Genomic DNA, 17177 nt, shown 5'->3' on the forward strand with positions numbered 1-17177 from the left:
GACCATCAGTGTTGTTTTAGAATATCATTTAGGCTGCCTTTGAAGATTAAGCTCAGCTCGCCCTCGGTATCTTTTTAAGGAACCTCTGTTATAGCCCTTATGGCGCAGTGGTTAGGAGTTTGGCTGCTAACCAAAAGGTCGGCAGTTCAAATCCACCAGGCGCTCCTCTGGAAACCCTTTGGTGTAGTTCTACTCTATCCTATAGGGTCGCTATGAGTCGGAAGCGACTCGATGACAAGAAGTTCGGTTTTATTGTAGGCAAAGGGTTCTAAAGGATAAAGAGTTACGTCTTTCTGGGAACTAAAATATTAATCATGTATAATTCACAAAATAAAGCTAAGATTAAACCAAAACTCAGTTTTCTTACATGAGGTAAATTTTGGAGAGGTAAGGACTGCTTGTGTTGGAGTGACGAGTAAAAGTTTAAAGATTCTTAGCTCCTTGAAACACACCTAAGGCAGTTAATTTTGTTTGATATTTAAGTTAGCTTTATTCTCATACCTACTGGTTACTTTATGAGGAAAACTTCAAAGTCAGCCGCTGTCTGTAAAAGACCAGGAAAACTGTAGAAATATCAGATTAGAAAAATACTTCATGTGTCTTCTTAGAGGGAAATTATTTCAGAGGTATATACAAAGGTCTTAGAGTTTAATGTTTTGTCTTCAGGAAGAATTTTTAATTGAAACTGCAACCAAAATGTTTATTGTATAATTCAGTAGGAAAAATAAGCTTCTCCTACCCTAAAACTGTCATCATTTTTTAAAAATTCTATGATTGCATTGGCAGATCATTCCTTTGAAGCATTTACTAACAAGGCTTCAGATTAAATAGCTAAACCTTCAGGTTTCAGTGCAATGAGGTAGTCAAAGTGCTGAAGTTTCCTTCCATTTTAAATTAAAAGATACGTAGTTCTAGAATGTCTTGGCCATCATAAATGGCCTTGTGTAGTTTTGCTGGAATGATGTCATTGAACCTAAGACTTTCTGGTATCAAAAGAACCTCTGGGCAAGATGGATTGGATGCTCTATGCATGACTAGTGTACCAGTAACACTGCTCCAGTTCCTCTGCATATCACTACGTTTTTTTTTGTTGTTGTAAATATATCAAGCCTGATATAGCAGAGAGTGGGTGTGGATTGTGGGCTTTTGAATTAGTTATTCCTAGTTCACATTCCATTTCTTTTGGTTATTGGCCATTGTTCATTCAACAGTCCTGTTACCTCGGGGAAGTTCAATAATGTGTTTGAGCCTCAGCTTTGTCAACCGGAAATTGAAGTTTTTGCGGTACCCTTTATGTCCCATAGATATTTAAGTGGTAACCAGTGTTAATAAGGTGTATTGTTTTAAGTTGTTCCTCGTTTCTTGAAGGAATTTTAATTGCATTTTGAATTAGAAGTGAACCTAGTGTCTGATGTTTGAACAGTCTGAGAGGAGAATGCAGTACTCCTCTTGGCCTAGTAGTGAGAATGAATATAATAGACCATTCTTTTCCCCACATTTCCTTATTGACCTGTAGGTACTAGCTGCATGGTAATGGACTAGTGTTTACATGTAAATTCTGTGACCATAAGAAAAATACTTTTCTGAATCTAATCTTGAATATTTGAGTAACAGTTACGTGCTAGCCATCAGGAATAGAGGTTGGTAGACTATAACTCCCCCTCTAAAGTAGCCTGTAAGGGGATGAAATGGTGCCATTAGCATCATTTGATCATGCCCTAACCTTGTGGAACTATAGTTCTCCGTAGAAAGCATGGAACTATTCTGACCCATGATCTGCTCCTTACTACCATTGACCTTATTTTCTACCATTTCTGTCGTGGTTTTGCTTCAGTCACATTGGCCAGCTTGTTATTCCTGGGAGTCTCCTAAGCTCTCTCCTCGCCTGCCTCAGGGCCTTTGCACATCCTGCTTCTTCACTCTGGACCACTTTTCTGTGAGACTTTCACGGCCTCATTCAGGTTTTTGATCAAATGTCCCAAGAGAAGACATCCCAAATTACCCTGTTTAAACTAGAACCCATCGCTACCCCATCCTGACCTTCCCGTTATGCTCTTTTATTTGTTCCTCATAGCACTCATCACCATGAGACACTGTCTCTTCACACTAGAATGTCAGTTCCTTGAGGAAAGGGACTCTGCTTCCTTTATTTCCTGCTATACACACATTGCATAAGAACAGTGCTTGGTACATAGGTAGTCAGTAAATATTTGTGAAAAGAATAAGTTCATGTATAAGGAAATCTCTCAATGTGTTAATATAGTTTCAGTTTTAGTCTGAAAGTTATAACTGGTGATAGCCCTTTTAGTAAACAAATAAAAACGTTAATAGCATTACTTCCACGTATTATGTACAAATTTAGGCAGTCAAGAAAAGATCCTACTGCTAAAGTCCATCTTTCAGTCAAAGATTAGACAGGTCTCTAAAACAAGCGGTAACACACTTCAGGAATGTGATACAGATGGCCAATGCCTCCCCAAAAGCAAAGATGAGAAGGCAAGAAGGGACAAGAAAACTGGACAAATGGACGTGGAGAACCCAGGGTGGCAAGGGAAAGGGGGAGAGTGCTGACACATTGTGGGAATTGCATCCAACGTCATGGAACAATTTCTGTAAAAATTTTGAATGAAAAACTGATTTGCATTGTAAACTTTCACCTAAAACAAATAAAATTTAAAAAAGTAAAAGATCCTAGTCTTTGTCTACTTTTTCAATCTTAAATTTTCTATTGGAATACAGTACCAACAGAAGTCTTAAACATTCATGCACAAGAATAGAATACCTAAGTAATCTTAGATTATACGCAAGTATGTTTTTCACCTAAGTGGTAAAATGAAGTATTTAATATTTTATATGTATATTAAACAGGGTGAGGAAGAAATGATGGGTTGATCTACTAATTTTCCACTATTTAGTGGGAAGAATGTGACCTGAAGTCTTTTGCATAGGTAGATGCAAACATTCTTTCTAGAGATGATTGTATCACCTGTTAATATGGAGTCTCCATAGTGTTAAGCAATACTTGCTTTAGAGTTTCCTTAATGTGAAAAATCTGCAGCTGGGCTTCCACTTCAGATGTACAGCCATTTTGGTTTTTATTCAGGGTTTCTCATGGCTCCCGATGTAGCTTAGTATTCTCTGAACATTTCATAGACTACTACTTGTACTTTGTACAGTCAGGGGACTGACATACTCAGTCTTAGAAACCGCTTTATTATAACCTTGCAAATACTGTTTTTAGTGGCTATCTTTGGGGGAAGTTCTTCCTTAGTAGACTATCCTAGAAGAATCATTTATTGAGGAGTGTTTCTTTGTGTATAAATGAATTCCTGATGGAAACTGTTGTTTTTTGTGCTATACCTTATATCTGTGGAATGTACAGGACATGTATCAGGTAAATGCCCAGTATAGGTCTTCCCTACCTGTCTATGGCACCTTCTTTGTCAGTCTATAAGTAGGATTATGTGCTGGGATTTATAATGATAAAAGCACTTGGTAATTTAAAGATCTCTCTTCTTTAAATGCATTTTTTTTACCTTTTTAAATTATAGCAACATGTGGTGTATTTATCTGGTTCATGGCCATTACCATCATGCCTTGTAGACTTTATTAGAATAGAGTATTAGAGGCTAATTGTGTAGAATGGGATTGGGGTGTGGTGAAAACTAAGTCATTAGTATGAAACAGATGTGAGCCATTTATAACGTACTTTGACAGTGTGACAGTAGTTCTTTAAAACAACTCCAATTTAATTCCAGTGTTACTATTAATGTTCCTGTATGTTGATTTTACAACACATGTGCCACTGGTGGCGTCCGAATCTTAATTTGTTTATGTTTGTCTCTGGTTGTAATTTTTTTTGGGCTATAGGTTGTATATGGGAAGAACCTGGTATTTTGCTGTGTAATCTAAGTATTGCTTAGTAAAAATTAAACTGGGGACAGGCACACACTGGCTTTTGAGATATTTCTTTCTTGACTAAAAGAGCCAAGTTTGTGTGGGCCTCTAACATCAGTGTAGAATGGATTCTCATTTTCCATGATTCAGTAGCTCACTCAAGGAGAAAATAAAGGCTTATTTTTGTTTGTTGTTTTTTCAGGAAGCGAAGCTGACAGATCAGTTACCACTTATCATTGTGTGTGATCGATTTGACTTTGTCCATGATTTGGTGCTCTATTTATATAGAAATAATCTTCAAAAATATATAGAGATATATGTACAGAAGGTAAGTAATACTTACTCCAAAGCACAGTTTTAAAGCCATCTTAAATACAGATATTAGAAATATTACCTACTACCTCCAGAAATAGGAAGGTAGTTTTGCTTTTATGTGGGCTTTTTTATTATTAGTCTCCATAGTCATTCTGTGACTCTAGCTTCTTTGGGCTTATTTATCCTTTGGACCCAATGCTTAGGTAACTAATTAACCAAATCAGACTTCATGATAAATTCCTCTGCCTAGTTGCAAATTTAGACTCTCAGCTCGTTACTGACTAAAAAGCTGAGCTTACAAGAGGGAAATGATTTTTTTTTTTTTTTTTTTTTTAAACTCCCCTTCACACAAACAGTTTAGCACTCAGTTGGTGATTCAAATCCACCCAGAGCCAACTCAGAAGAAAGTACCGGTGATCTGCTTTGAAAAGATCACAGCTAGTGAAAACCCTGCATAGTGCAGGTCCACTCTGAAACGCACAGGGTTGCCGTGCATCACAGACGACTCAGTGGCAGCTCCTGGTGATGGTGGTTGCTTTGCTTATTAGCAACATAATGGCATCACTTTGGTTGTTGTTGTTTTTACTGTAGGTGAATCCAAGTCGACTTCCTGTGGTTATTGGAGGATTACTTGATGTTGATTGCTCCGAAGATGTCATTAAAAACTTGATTCTTGTTGTAAGAGGTCAATTTTCTACTGACGAGCTTGTTGCTGAGGTTGAAAAAAGAAACCGGTATAGTAGCATTTTAATCTTCATAACTGGGATCAGTTAGTAGTCTTTCTTGGTGTGGTAATGGTTAAAAATATAACTAGTAAGTTGCCTAAAAGCTGTTCAGTAACACATGGGCAGTAAATCACTGGAGACAACCTAATTTGGAAGTGCTAACCTGATAGCTCTAAAAAATCTCTTTTCTGAAACATTACAGCTGCTCTATCATATAAAAATCTGTTGACATGGCTGATCACTTTTTTACATGTTCTATAATTACAGCTATGTGGTTTGACTGTGTATGTTTTTCATGTATGTGGCAAGTCTGCTTTTAGTTATGTGTGGTACCAGTATATTTGATAACTAATCTTGACTGATAAATAGTATGATGTTTCTTCAGGTTTGATGAGTTCCTATACAACTCTGGGTTAAACTGGTTTTTAATTTGTAGTACCTTAAAATACTAATGTGGATTAATGACTGTCAATAGAAAAGAATATAGCATATGAGCTTCTAATACTTAATAGGCCATGAAGCCCTTTTTTTACTGGAGCGTTTTGAGGAACTAGTGTTTAAGAAGTGCTGATGGCAGCAAATGAGTTTGGTAGATTGGTTTAATAGTGGGAAATTACTATAGCTATGTGAAAGGATGTCAAGAAAACCTTTGAAATTTAGGGGTTTGATTTTAACCTGAGTTGATATAGGTGCCCTACTAACGGTGTTCATATAATTTGTATTTGAATGTTCAAGCATGGAAAAATTCTGCAAAGGACAATGGAGATGAAAATAATACTCATTTAAGAGTATCAGCTTGAATTTGAAGTGTATTTCAGTTGACATGGGTTGTACATGTTTATAGGAGCTTGATTTTTGCCTTTGTTAATAAAAAAAATGAAGTTTCTTTACTGTAACGGAAATGTGTTCATAATAACTACTTGAATTTCACTGTCAAAATAATGGAATACTGCTTTTTCTCTGGCTGTTTTTAATATTTAAATCATAGGTAGAAGAAAAATGGTCATCAGGACCATTGAAATGTAAGTTATAGCTTAGTGAAACCTTGACCGTTGGTGAAATGATCATATTACTGCTAGAACTATTAAACCTGGAGTTCCTAAACCTCTACTAGACTTTATTCCCAGTATGTACTTAGGGTACAGCCCACTTTAGCTGTAGGTAGTATTGTATGGTAATTGTGTTAAAATTGAAAGGAACCTGAGATAATCTGGCCTATCTTTCATACTTATCTTACCCCTGCCCTAAACAAAATTTATATAAAGTCTAGATATTTTGTCTAGTATAAAGAAAGGACAATCTCTGATTCTATAATGGTTCGTATTCATATTCCTACCTAGATAATGTAGCAGATAGGCCTAGCAGAGTGAAAAGAGTCTTAAATACTTTCTGTGAAATCTTGGGAAGTCAGTTAACCATATCCAAGCCTTAATTTCTCAATTTGTAATAGGATTGTTGGGAATTAATACATGTGAAAATGCATTATTAAGGTACTTATCTAAGTTCCCGTATAACTGTATAAAGCACTACATAGTTAGCATGTCAAGAATGTGTTATCTATAATGCAGTAAGTGTGGTTTTTTTGTTTGTTTACTAGATTGAAACTCCTCCTGCCTTGGCTAGAGGCCAGAATTCATGAAGGCTGTGAGGAGCCTGCCACTCACAATGCACTAGCCAAAATCTATATAGATAGTAATAACAACCCGGAGAGATTTCTTCGTGAAAATCCCTATTATGACAGTCGTGTTGTCGGAAAGTATTGTGAGAAGAGAGATCCACACCTGGCATGTGTTGCTTATGAACGTGGCCAGTGCGATCTGGAACTTATTAATGTGAGTACTGCTAGCTGAATATGTGGAAAGAAGACTGCTTTTTTTTTTACCTTGTTATAAAATACCAGGCTAATGAATTTTGAGGGTTCAGGAATGGATTTAGGTAATAGAGAGGTTTTTGGGAAGATGGCTTGCTTTTTAAAAACTTTATTTTTAAATAATTGTAAACGTAAAGAAAAGTGGCCAGAATAGTAGAAAATGTCTATAAGCCTTTTATTCTGATTTACCTATTAATGTTTTAACCTCATTAGCTTTATAATATGTGTTCTCATGTTCTCTTTCATACATACATACACAACCAAATATATTACTGCTTAGCCGTTTGAGAATAAGTTGCATATATCATGGCCCTGTACCCGTCATGGCCCTATACCCCTTCAGTGTGTATTTCCTAAGAACAAGGATATTCTCTTTCATAACCACATAGATAAATCATCTTCAGTCAGTTTAACATTGATACCAAACCAGAAAACCCACTGCTGTCGAGTTGATTCTGACTTAATACAGTATTTTTAAAACCTATTTATTCCAATTTTGTCAGTCTCCTTTAATCTGGAAAAATTGTTTAGCTTTTCTTTCATGACAGTGACAATTTTGGAAGAAAAAGTTTATACTTTTTTCTTGATATGAAATTCACATAACATAACATTAAGCATTTTAAAGTTAACAGTTCAGTGATTATTAGGACATTGACAATGTTGGGTAGCCACCATCTCTATCTAGTTCCTAGGTATTTATGTCATCCCAGAAGGAAAGCCCATAACTGATAAAATAGCTGCTGCCCATTCCCTCTTCTCCCCAACCCTTGGCAACCACCAGACTGCGTTCCGCCTCTGCAGACATACCTGTTTTGGATATTTCATATGAGTGGAAAGTCTTCCCTCTTCCCGCCATAGAATGTTTCTCACTTTGAGTTTTTCTGATGGTTTATCCTGTTAGATTATACATTTCCACCCAGAATATTGCTTAAGTGATGTTTTGTCTTTCTCATGGATTACACTGAAGCACATTGATGTCCATTGTCCCTCATTTGTGATCAGTTTTTATCCATTTTTTTTTCTTCTTGGCAGATACTAAAACAGTCTGTGAGGAGACACTTAGGATCATGCAAACCAAACATCCAGTTGTTCATCAGAATCTCCACCCCCCCCATTTAGCATCTTATTGATTCTTGCCTAAATCGTTCTTAATGTGTTGTTTGCAAGAAAAAAAATGAAGATTTTCCAGTCCCCATACATACTTCCTGCATAATTATCAGCACTATGAATTTATGGACTCGGGGATTTCTGTTTTATCCTGTGGGTATAACCCATTACTGGTAGGCATTTTGATGCTCAAGTTGTCCCAGATTTGACTGATGGGAACCCCTTCAGTGTGGCTCCTATGTTTTTGTGACAAGCTCTCACATTTTTTTTTCAGCTCTTCCTTATTTTCTGGCACAAGACATACTAGCTCATTTTATACCTTTTCTAGCCCAGGAATCAGGCATTTCTCCAAGGAAGCCAGGTCCCTTTTAGTGGGGAATAGTATTAGAAACCAAGACTGGCTTCTAGATACATTTACTTCCAGAATCTTTTCTGTGATCAGAGTTAGGACATATAAGCATCCGTGTATACATGCACACACAAAAAATACACACATACATGCAGTACACGCATGGAAAATTAAACACACAAAAAGAGCTCGTGACACTGAAAAGAAAGCGCTAAGCGGGGGACTACCACTCCGACATATTAAAGCATATTACAAAGTCTCTGTAATTAAAACAGTGTGGTACTGGTGCATGAATAGACAGACCAGTGGAATAAAATAGAAAGTCCAGAAATAGATCCAATAGCAAGGTGCTTTTTAAAAGCCTTTAGAAATGAATAACTACTTTTTATGTAGGTCAAATTTTAATAGGAAAAATTTGAGTGTAACTTACTCAAGATTTTGTGTAAAACTAGTGGGGTTTTTTTTTTTCCTACGAAACGATGAACCAGGTTTAAGTGACAGGAAGTTAATATTTAAAAGTAAAATCAGTCTGTAAAAGTCTTTCCTCTTTACCTTGAAATTAATCTTTAACGTCTTATTTAGGTTTGCAACGAGAATTCCCTCTTCAAAAGTCTCTCCCGCTACCTGGTTCGACGAAAGGATCCAGAATTGTGGGGTAGCGTGCTACTGGAAAGCAATCCTTATAGGAGACCCCTAATTGACCAGGTAAAATTGGTGAATGTATGTAAGGCTTATCTATTTTAATTCATTAAACTAAAGGTTTTACAAATAAGACCTTTTCCTTCTTTATATATGTAAATATACTCAAATGGTGGTATTTAACTGAGAGGGGCCAGTAAAAAGAAAAAAATAAAAATTGTACTACAAATATATATATTACAAATGTTAAGAACAATAAAATATATCAAAAGACATCTGATTATGTAAAACTCTCTCAATTCATCATAGTTAAAAGGAAAACAGCAAATGTAACATTTGATAAGGTGAGAAAGGATTGCTGGTATTAATACCTGAGAAGTGGTTAAATTGATTGGAAACATTCAAGTCAGTGGTAATCAAGAATCAGAATTGATTAGAGAAACTGCGAAAGACTTGAGTTAAACCTCACTAGTAAGCACATAGCTGCAATGAGATGTAGTTTTGTACCTATATAAAATTGAAAAGATTATTTTTAAGACCCTAAAAATTTAGGTTTATTTTAATGGTTCTTAAATTCTCCTGGTAGAAATATAGACAAAACATTTTGGGAAAGTGTAGATTGAGGCTATCAGTGTATCATTCCTCTCCTAGGAAGCATTTCTAAGGGAGATTGCCAAGTAGATGCAAACATGCGGGAAAAAATAACTTATTGCAGCATCTGGGAACCATGTAAATAGCTAAAAAATAAAGAAATTACTGAGTATATAATGTCATATCTATATAGTTGAATTGTATGTAGCCATTAAAGTGATAATGAGGAGTGGTTAGTATGGGTAATTTTTAATAATGAAGGAAAATAGAAATTATATTGAGGTGATTATCAACAAAGTAGAAGTACACATGGTGTGGGTGCATGCAGATGTGGACAGAAAGACCTCTGGTTAGTAAATTTGAAGGTACCCCTCCCTTTTAATTTTTTCTGCCTATTCAAGTTTTCTAGTGAGAGCCCAACTTACTAGGTAATATCTTTGGAGCTGCCTCGAATCTCAATTATTTATTATCTTCTCTAGGTTGTGCAGACAGCCTTGTCTGAGACTCAGGATCCTGAAGAAGTATCAGTAACTGTCAAGGCTTTTATGACTGCAGACCTTCCCAATGAACTCATTGAACTGCTGGAGAAAATTGTCCTTGATAACTCTGTATTCAGTGAACACAGGTATGCTATGAGGGGCACCCATTGGCTCGGGCTTTAGTTATGGCCTATCAGTATTGGGAAGGAACAAACAGAAAGTTCACCTTGCTTCGTACCCTACATCCTGAGGCGAGAAAAAGGCCAGGGGGGGAAAATGTTTATAGCCATAGTTTTTATTCTCTATGACTGATATGCTTTTTTTTTTTTAAACTATTGCATTCAAATATCTTTTTTTTCCTTAAAGGAACCTGCAAAACCTCCTCATCCTCACTGCAATTAAGGCTGACCGTACACGTGTTATGGAGTATATTAACCGCCTGGATAATTATGATGCCCCAGATATTGCCAATATTGCCATCAGCAATGAGCTATTTGAAGAAGCATTTGCCATTTTCCGGAAATTTGATGTGAATACTTCGGCAGTGCAGGTAAATCTTCAGATTACTACACTGTCTTCTGGTTCAATATATGTATGGACCTGTGAGGGTAAACATAACTTACTGCTATAGCAATAGAAGAGCAATAAAACCCTAAAAATTTCTATGCACTTGCAATAATGGGGTAAGATTCATTTTCTTGTAACCCTGATTTTTAAAATTGGTTGCCTAGGTCTTGATTGAACATATTGGAAACTTGGACCGAGCATATGAGTTTGCCGAACGCTGTAATGAACCAGCAGTCTGGAGTCAGCTTGCGAAAGCCCAGTTGCAGAAAGGAATGGTGAAAGAAGCCATTGATTCTTATATCAAAGCAGATGATCCTTCATCCTACATGGAAGTTGTTCAGGCTGCCAATACTAGTGGTATGACTTCTTTTATGTGTTTGAGATTTCAGAAAATGTACCTAAGCTGTTTTAAGCTAAGCTACTGCATGGTTACTCTTGATACCTTTTAGCCCTCTCCATCTTAGTCTAAATAAAGATAGACTGCGTGTTGTGACCTTACAAGGTCAGTGTGCTTTGAACTCTCATAAGATCCTGTTAGAGATTGGCAGTGGTAATATAGAAGTGTTACAGAATTTATGCAATTCTAGATTCATTTTAGTCTAAATTTCTTAATACTCTGTTTCCTTGAAAAAGAAGTTGGTAGCAAGTTTCATTTACTTGGGTGTTAGCGTTTAGACTTACTTTTTCCTTTTCAAACCTAGGAAATTGGGAAGAGCTTGTGAAGTACTTGCAGATGGCCCGTAAGAAGGCTCGAGAGTCCTATGTGGAGACAGAATTGATATTTGCCCTGGCTAAAACTAACCGCCTTGCAGAGTTAGAAGAGTTTATCAATGGGCCAAACAATGCTCATATCCAACAAGTGAGTTTCTTCAGATTTTTTAAAACAGTTTAAAAGTTAATAGTTGAGTAATTTTATTAGCTTAATAGAGTCAACAATTAAAGATTCCCAAGGAAAAAAAAAGTTCCCCAGTACTAAGTTGTGAATATGGCAGGATAACTGAGCTGAGGTTCATATCACTGAAAATGAGTTGTCTCTTTTTCAGGTTGGTGACCGTTGTTACGATGAAAAAATGTATGATGCGGCTAAGTTGTTGTACAATAATGTGTCCAATTTTGGACGCCTGGCATCTACCCTGGTTCACCTGGGTGAATATCAGGCAGCTGTTGATGGAGCTAGGAAAGCTAACAGTACTCGAACATGGAAGGAGGTAATCTAAACACAATTTTGACTGAAGAGTTAAGATCTGATTGGAAATGCTCTTTAAACTGATTGATTGAATTAAATAGTTCTGTTTACATTGGAGGAGTCCTGGTGGTGCAATGGTTAAAAGCAACGACTGCTAACCAAAAGGTCAGCAGTTCAAATCCACCAGCTCCTTGGAAACTCTGTGGGGTGGTTCTACTCTGTCCTTTAGGGTTGCTTTGAGTCAACTCAGCGGCAATGGGTTTTTGTTTTGTTTTGTTTTAATTTACATTTGAGTTCACATAATGGAAATGTTTATTCTAGGTCTGCTTTGCCTGTGTGGATGGAAAAGAGTTCCGACTGGCTCAGATGTGTGGGCTTCATATTGTAGTACATGCAGATGAATTAGAGGAACTTATCAACTACTATCAGGTAATGAACAAGAATCTTCTATCTGAATTGAGGCCCTTTGCCACAATTATTCTTATCTTTAATTGCATGTTTCTCTTTAGGATCGTGGATATTTTGAAGAACTGATAACCATGTTGGAAGCAGCTTTGGGACTTGAGCGAGCTCACATGGGGATGTTTACAGAATTAGCTATTCTGTATTCTAAGTTTAAGCCACAGAAAATGAGGGAGCACCTGGAACTATTCTGGTCCAGAGTGAATATACCTAAGGTAACCAACCTTTAATATTGCGAGGTGGTTCAGTAGCCAAAACTGTGACATTTTAAAATGTTTTTTTTTTTTTTTTAGGCCATTAGCTAGAATTACAGACTCATGTATGAAGCAATTAATTCATTCTTATGCAGGTGCTAAGAGCTGCAGAACAAGCTCATCTTTGGGCAGAACTGGTATTTTTGTATGACAAGTATGAAGAATATGATAATGCCATAATTACCATGATGAATCATCCAACTGATGCATGGAAAGAAGGGCAGTTCAAAGATATCATTACCAAGGTGTGTACCTTCTTCCGCAGTGGTTAAGAGCTCAGGCTGCTAACCAAGAGGTCGGCAGTTCAAATCCAACAGCCACTTCCTGGAAACCCTATAGGGCAGTTCTGTTCTGTAGGGTTGCTATGAGCCAGAATTGACTTGACGGCAACAAGTCTGATTTTTGAGTACCTTCTTCAGAAGGAGAAAGCTCATTAGGAAATAATTGACTTATGTATAAATTTTTTTCATTTTAGGTTGCCAATGTGGAACTATACTACAGAGCAATACAGTTCTACTTAGAATTCAAGCCTCTGTTGTTAAATGATTTGCTCATGGTGCTGTCTCCACGTTTGGATCATACTCGTGCAGTCAATTATTTCAGCAAGGTAATAATTATAAGTGGGCAGTGATAGTTTAGTGGTAGAATTCTCACCTTTCGTGTAAGAGACCCAGGTTCAATTCCTAGCCAGTGCAGCTCCTGCATAGCCACCACCTGTCTGTCGGTGGAGACTTGCTTGTCACTGTGATGCTGAACAGGTTTTGGTGGAGCTTCCAGAGTAACAGACTAGGAAGAAAGTCAGTTCTAAAAAGCAGCCAGTGAAAATCCTACAGATCACAACACTGATCTAAAACCAATCAAGGGAAATTACACAGGACCAGGTAGTGTTTCTGTGTGCATGGGGTTGCCATGAGTCAGGGGCTGACTTCAGGGCCACCAGTAACAACAACATCATTTATGAACCAAAGTAGGTGACTTTTGTCTGTGAAACACTGACTATGTGCCACATTTGTAACAAACTGTTTATATTAAAGGTGAAACAGCTCCCACTGGTGAAACCCTATCTGCGCTCAGTTCAGAACCACAACAACAAGTCTGTGAATGAATCTCTGAACAACCTCTTCATTACAGAAGAGGATTACCAGGTAAGATTTTGGTTCTTGCATATGTTCTCAGAACTCAGGTTGTGATTGGTTCATAAAGTTAGTACGATTGACAGTCAAAAATCAGTCCTCCTTCAGGGTTATAGGTAGTAGGTCATAGTATTTCTAGGTTTTAAATTTAGTGAGATTTTCAGGTTTGATAAATCTACTTGCAGTTAAATGCCGACTGTGCAGAATTTTGCTTAGATTGTGTCCAAGACTTTGTTTTGGAAAAAATATGGTTACTTGTCCCTAAACATTTCGTATCTTAAATAACCCATAAAACTTATTTGTTATTAACCATATTAATTATTCATTGTTTTCTTTGCTTAGTATCTTATTAATATTTGTCTTTTAATAAACTTTCCCTTGTGATAGATTTCATGAAACAATTAGTTAGAGTTAAGGTTAAGCTAGTTCCATTTTTTTCTTTCTTTTACAGTTGGCATAATTTTTCCCTAGGGCATAATCGTACCCTCGATGTTACACGTCCTCCCAATTTCATAACCATTCAAGTTAGTTCTTGACAGTGAAAACCTTAGAGAAAATTGTGCCTTCAGAAAATCTTACAGAACCTTTGAGGACTTTATTGTTATAAAATTAAATTGAAGAGCCTTGATACTTGTTCACAGATTACAACTTTGTAGTCTGATGCTTAAATCTAGGCTGTTATATTACATATTACTTCCTCCTGGGTTCTGTGATCTAGAAGGATGAAACATTAATGTCAAACTAAAATGAAAAATTGATGTGGCACTTTGGCTTTGTTTTCTTTTTTTAAGGCTCTGCGAACATCAATAGACGCTTACGACAACTTTGACAATATCTCACTTGCTCAGCGCTTGGAAAAACATGAACTCATTGAGTTCAGAAGAATTGCTGCTTATCTCTTCAAAGGCAACAATCGCTGGAAACAGAGTGTAGAGCTGTGCAAGAAAGACAGCCTCTACAAGGTGGATAAAGTTGGGAGTAGGGAGTTGGGCAATCAGTGTGTAGTAGTATGACACCAAGTACTAGGTCTGTGTCAGTGGTATATTTATTACAGGAGATCATATTCTATACAAGTATTAGTTTTAGGGATATGAGAATTGATTTTAAACCCCCACTTGAGGAAAAGGTCATTAAGTCAGTGATTCTAGGGGCTATCTTACATTTAAGTCAAACCTCTCTTTGTTTTAAAAAATACATATATTTTTTAGCGTGTCTGTTATTTTTCTTTTCAAAATTTTAACTTAATTGCTATAACTGGGATGTGTTGTTTACTTGGTTTACTATTCAGAGTTTTATATATTTAATGTTTGTCTTTCATTGTTTCCTTTGAATAGGATGCAATGCAGTATGCCTCTGAGTCTAAAGATACTGAACTGGCTGAAGAGCTCCTACAGTGGTTTTTGCAGGAAGAAAAAAGAGAGTGCTTTGGAGCTTGTCTTTTTACCTGTTATGATCTCTTAAGGCCAGATGTTGTCCTGGAAACTGCATGGAGGCACAATATCATGGATTTTGCCATGCCCTATTTCATCCAGGTCATGAAGGAATACTTGACAAAGGTAATGACTCCTCTAAGTATATTCAGGACTAATTATCTTGAGGGTATATAAAACTTCATGTGCAGACTTATTTTTTTCAAATGTTTTTCTTTAGTAGAAGTAAGTCATTTAGTTGGTCATATAATAATTGTATTTTTTTTTAATAGTTGACAAATGATACTGATTGGAAAGGGAACTCAAACATAATTTCTGTTTATCCTCAATGTATGTCTGAGGGTTAACACTATTACTTCTGTATTGTATGTTTGGCTTTTTTTTTTTTCTTCCCCTTTAAAAAAAAAAAAAAAACTTGCTATTTTTCAAAACAGCACCTTCCCCTAAATCAGTTCTTGTAACCCAGATGTCTATAACACGTAGCATGCATAGTGTAGATTCCCTTTATTTGGTTGGTTCTTGACTTTAATATCTATGCCTATTTCCCCTGGGAAACTGCATGTATATTCTTATCCTGTTAATCTTCCCAGTTTTTTTGATAGTTTAGCCTCTAATTTAAAAAATATTTAGAAGGTTAACAATTAACCACGTGTTTACTAAAAATATATTAAACATGCTGGGGGTATGATCACCTTGTAAAACTCACTGTTCACTTTTTGATGTTAAGAGTATTTTTTTATACACCTGGCCTCTCAGTAGTTACTAGCTTTCTTGCCGTAAAGCCTTTAAAAATGGTCCTAAAGGATCCATTTTCTCAAAGCAGAACGTGTTTAAAATCAGAGTCTGGCATCTGATCTCTTCAGCAGGCTTGAATAAAGGAGGAATTAAAAAAAAAAAAAAAAAACACTACTAACAGCCCCCTCAGTATACCAGATTTCCCTTTAGGATACCAGATAATTATATACCATTATACTTGGTTATACTTTTTTAAAATTTAACATTTTCTGTGTATAAACTGTTTAAAGTTCAGTGTAAGAGAAAATAAAAACAATTGCCTTATCTTAGTCATCGATGAGAATAGCTTCATTTCTTACGCATAATGCCAACTTGTGAGACCTGGCTCTAAGCTGCTGTTAACCAAAGTGCTATAAATTTTACTAGATGAAGCTGCTTTCTTTCACACTGACTATAGCATAAATTTTCTGCAATAAGCTCTGAAGTTTAAAAAAAAAAAATCTGAGTTTTGCTTCCAGTATGCCCTTTATTTTCACTTCTCTCATACCTTTTTGAGTGGTTAGATGTTTCTCCCCTAAACCTTTGTTGCTGATTCTACCTTTTTATGCTCAATATGGAATTTGATTTTTTTCTAAGCTGCACCTTCTGAATTCCTTTGCAGGTTGATGCAATAAAGGAAAAGGTGAAAGTTGATTCTTTTCCGTCTTTAAGTCTGGAGGACTAAGTCTAAGGAATTTGCATGATTTTTTTTTTCCTTCCTTTTCTACACTGCTGCTGCTGCTTTTTCCCCCCCAATAAAATTTCACTAAAGCCTCTGCAAGTCCCTTGAAATATAACTATAATAGAGCTGTAGGACATTAGTAGATGTTTTGCTACTAATCGGCTAATAGGCTTTAGGAAGGGCAGGAGGCTAATCAGTAGTTGGTTCACAGTCTCTCTTAAATATATCATTAAAAACTGAGAATGGTGAGTTTTCATATTAATTCCAAAGTTTCAGGAAATTTCTCTTCCCTGTCCGGGTATCTGGACCATAATAGGATTTTCTTAATATTTGAAATAAATGAAAACAGCCTCTGGTTTTATTTTGTGAGCTTGCCTGATAGTTGTTGAATTTATATATGTGTATACATGCCCTAAAAGGCTTTTTGGGCTTTTTTTCCCCTTCCTTTGGTATTGAAGGACTGTGATCCAGTTTCTGATCTCTTGATTCTTACTAATTTTTTTTGCTGAAAGTAGATAAAAGAGATACTAGCTGCTTCCGAAGAGACTTTCCTCATGTTTCTCCAGGTGTCCGGTTCTTATGGTGCTAGTCCATTTTCAAGAGGAATCAGATCTTTTTAATCATGAGAGCTAAGCTTGCTGTTATTGTTGCTAAGCAACATGGGTTATTTCTATATAGAATGAAGCAGTATCAGCTTGTTTTCTGTAATAAAGGCAC

At 36.4% G+C, this 17177-nt stretch overlaps 1 protein-coding gene across 2 annotated transcripts in view; it reads left to right on the forward strand.

The window, feature by feature from the left end:
• CLTC (clathrin heavy chain) overlaps nt 1–17177 on the forward strand; it is a 64055-nt gene that overhangs the window by 41150 nt on the left and 5728 nt on the right. For both annotated transcript variants that reach the window (XM_010594281.3, XM_064271305.1), the window contains 16 exons: nt 4100–4225; nt 4804–4946; nt 6535–6769; nt 8846–8968; nt 9973–10118; nt 10339–10522; nt 10704–10896; nt 11241–11398; nt 11583–11747; nt 12047–12154; nt 12235–12402; nt 12537–12686; nt 12917–13048; nt 13476–13586; nt 14366–14536; nt 14909–15130. In XM_010594281.3, coding sequence (XP_010592583.1) covers nt 4100–4225; nt 4804–4946; nt 6535–6769; nt 8846–8968; nt 9973–10118; nt 10339–10522; nt 10704–10896; nt 11241–11398; nt 11583–11747; nt 12047–12154; nt 12235–12402; nt 12537–12686; nt 12917–13048; nt 13476–13586; nt 14366–14536; nt 14909–15130 — 2535 coding nt within the window. The remainder of the gene's footprint in view (nt 1–4099; nt 4226–4803; nt 4947–6534; nt 6770–8845; nt 8969–9972; nt 10119–10338; nt 10523–10703; nt 10897–11240; nt 11399–11582; nt 11748–12046; nt 12155–12234; nt 12403–12536; nt 12687–12916; nt 13049–13475; nt 13587–14365; nt 14537–14908; nt 15131–17177) is intronic.

Source organism: Loxodonta africana, chromosome 18, assembly GCF_030014295.1.
Source record: "Loxodonta africana isolate mLoxAfr1 chromosome 18, mLoxAfr1.hap2, whole genome shotgun sequence".
NCBI lineage: Eukaryota > Metazoa > Chordata > Mammalia > Proboscidea > Elephantidae > Loxodonta > Loxodonta africana.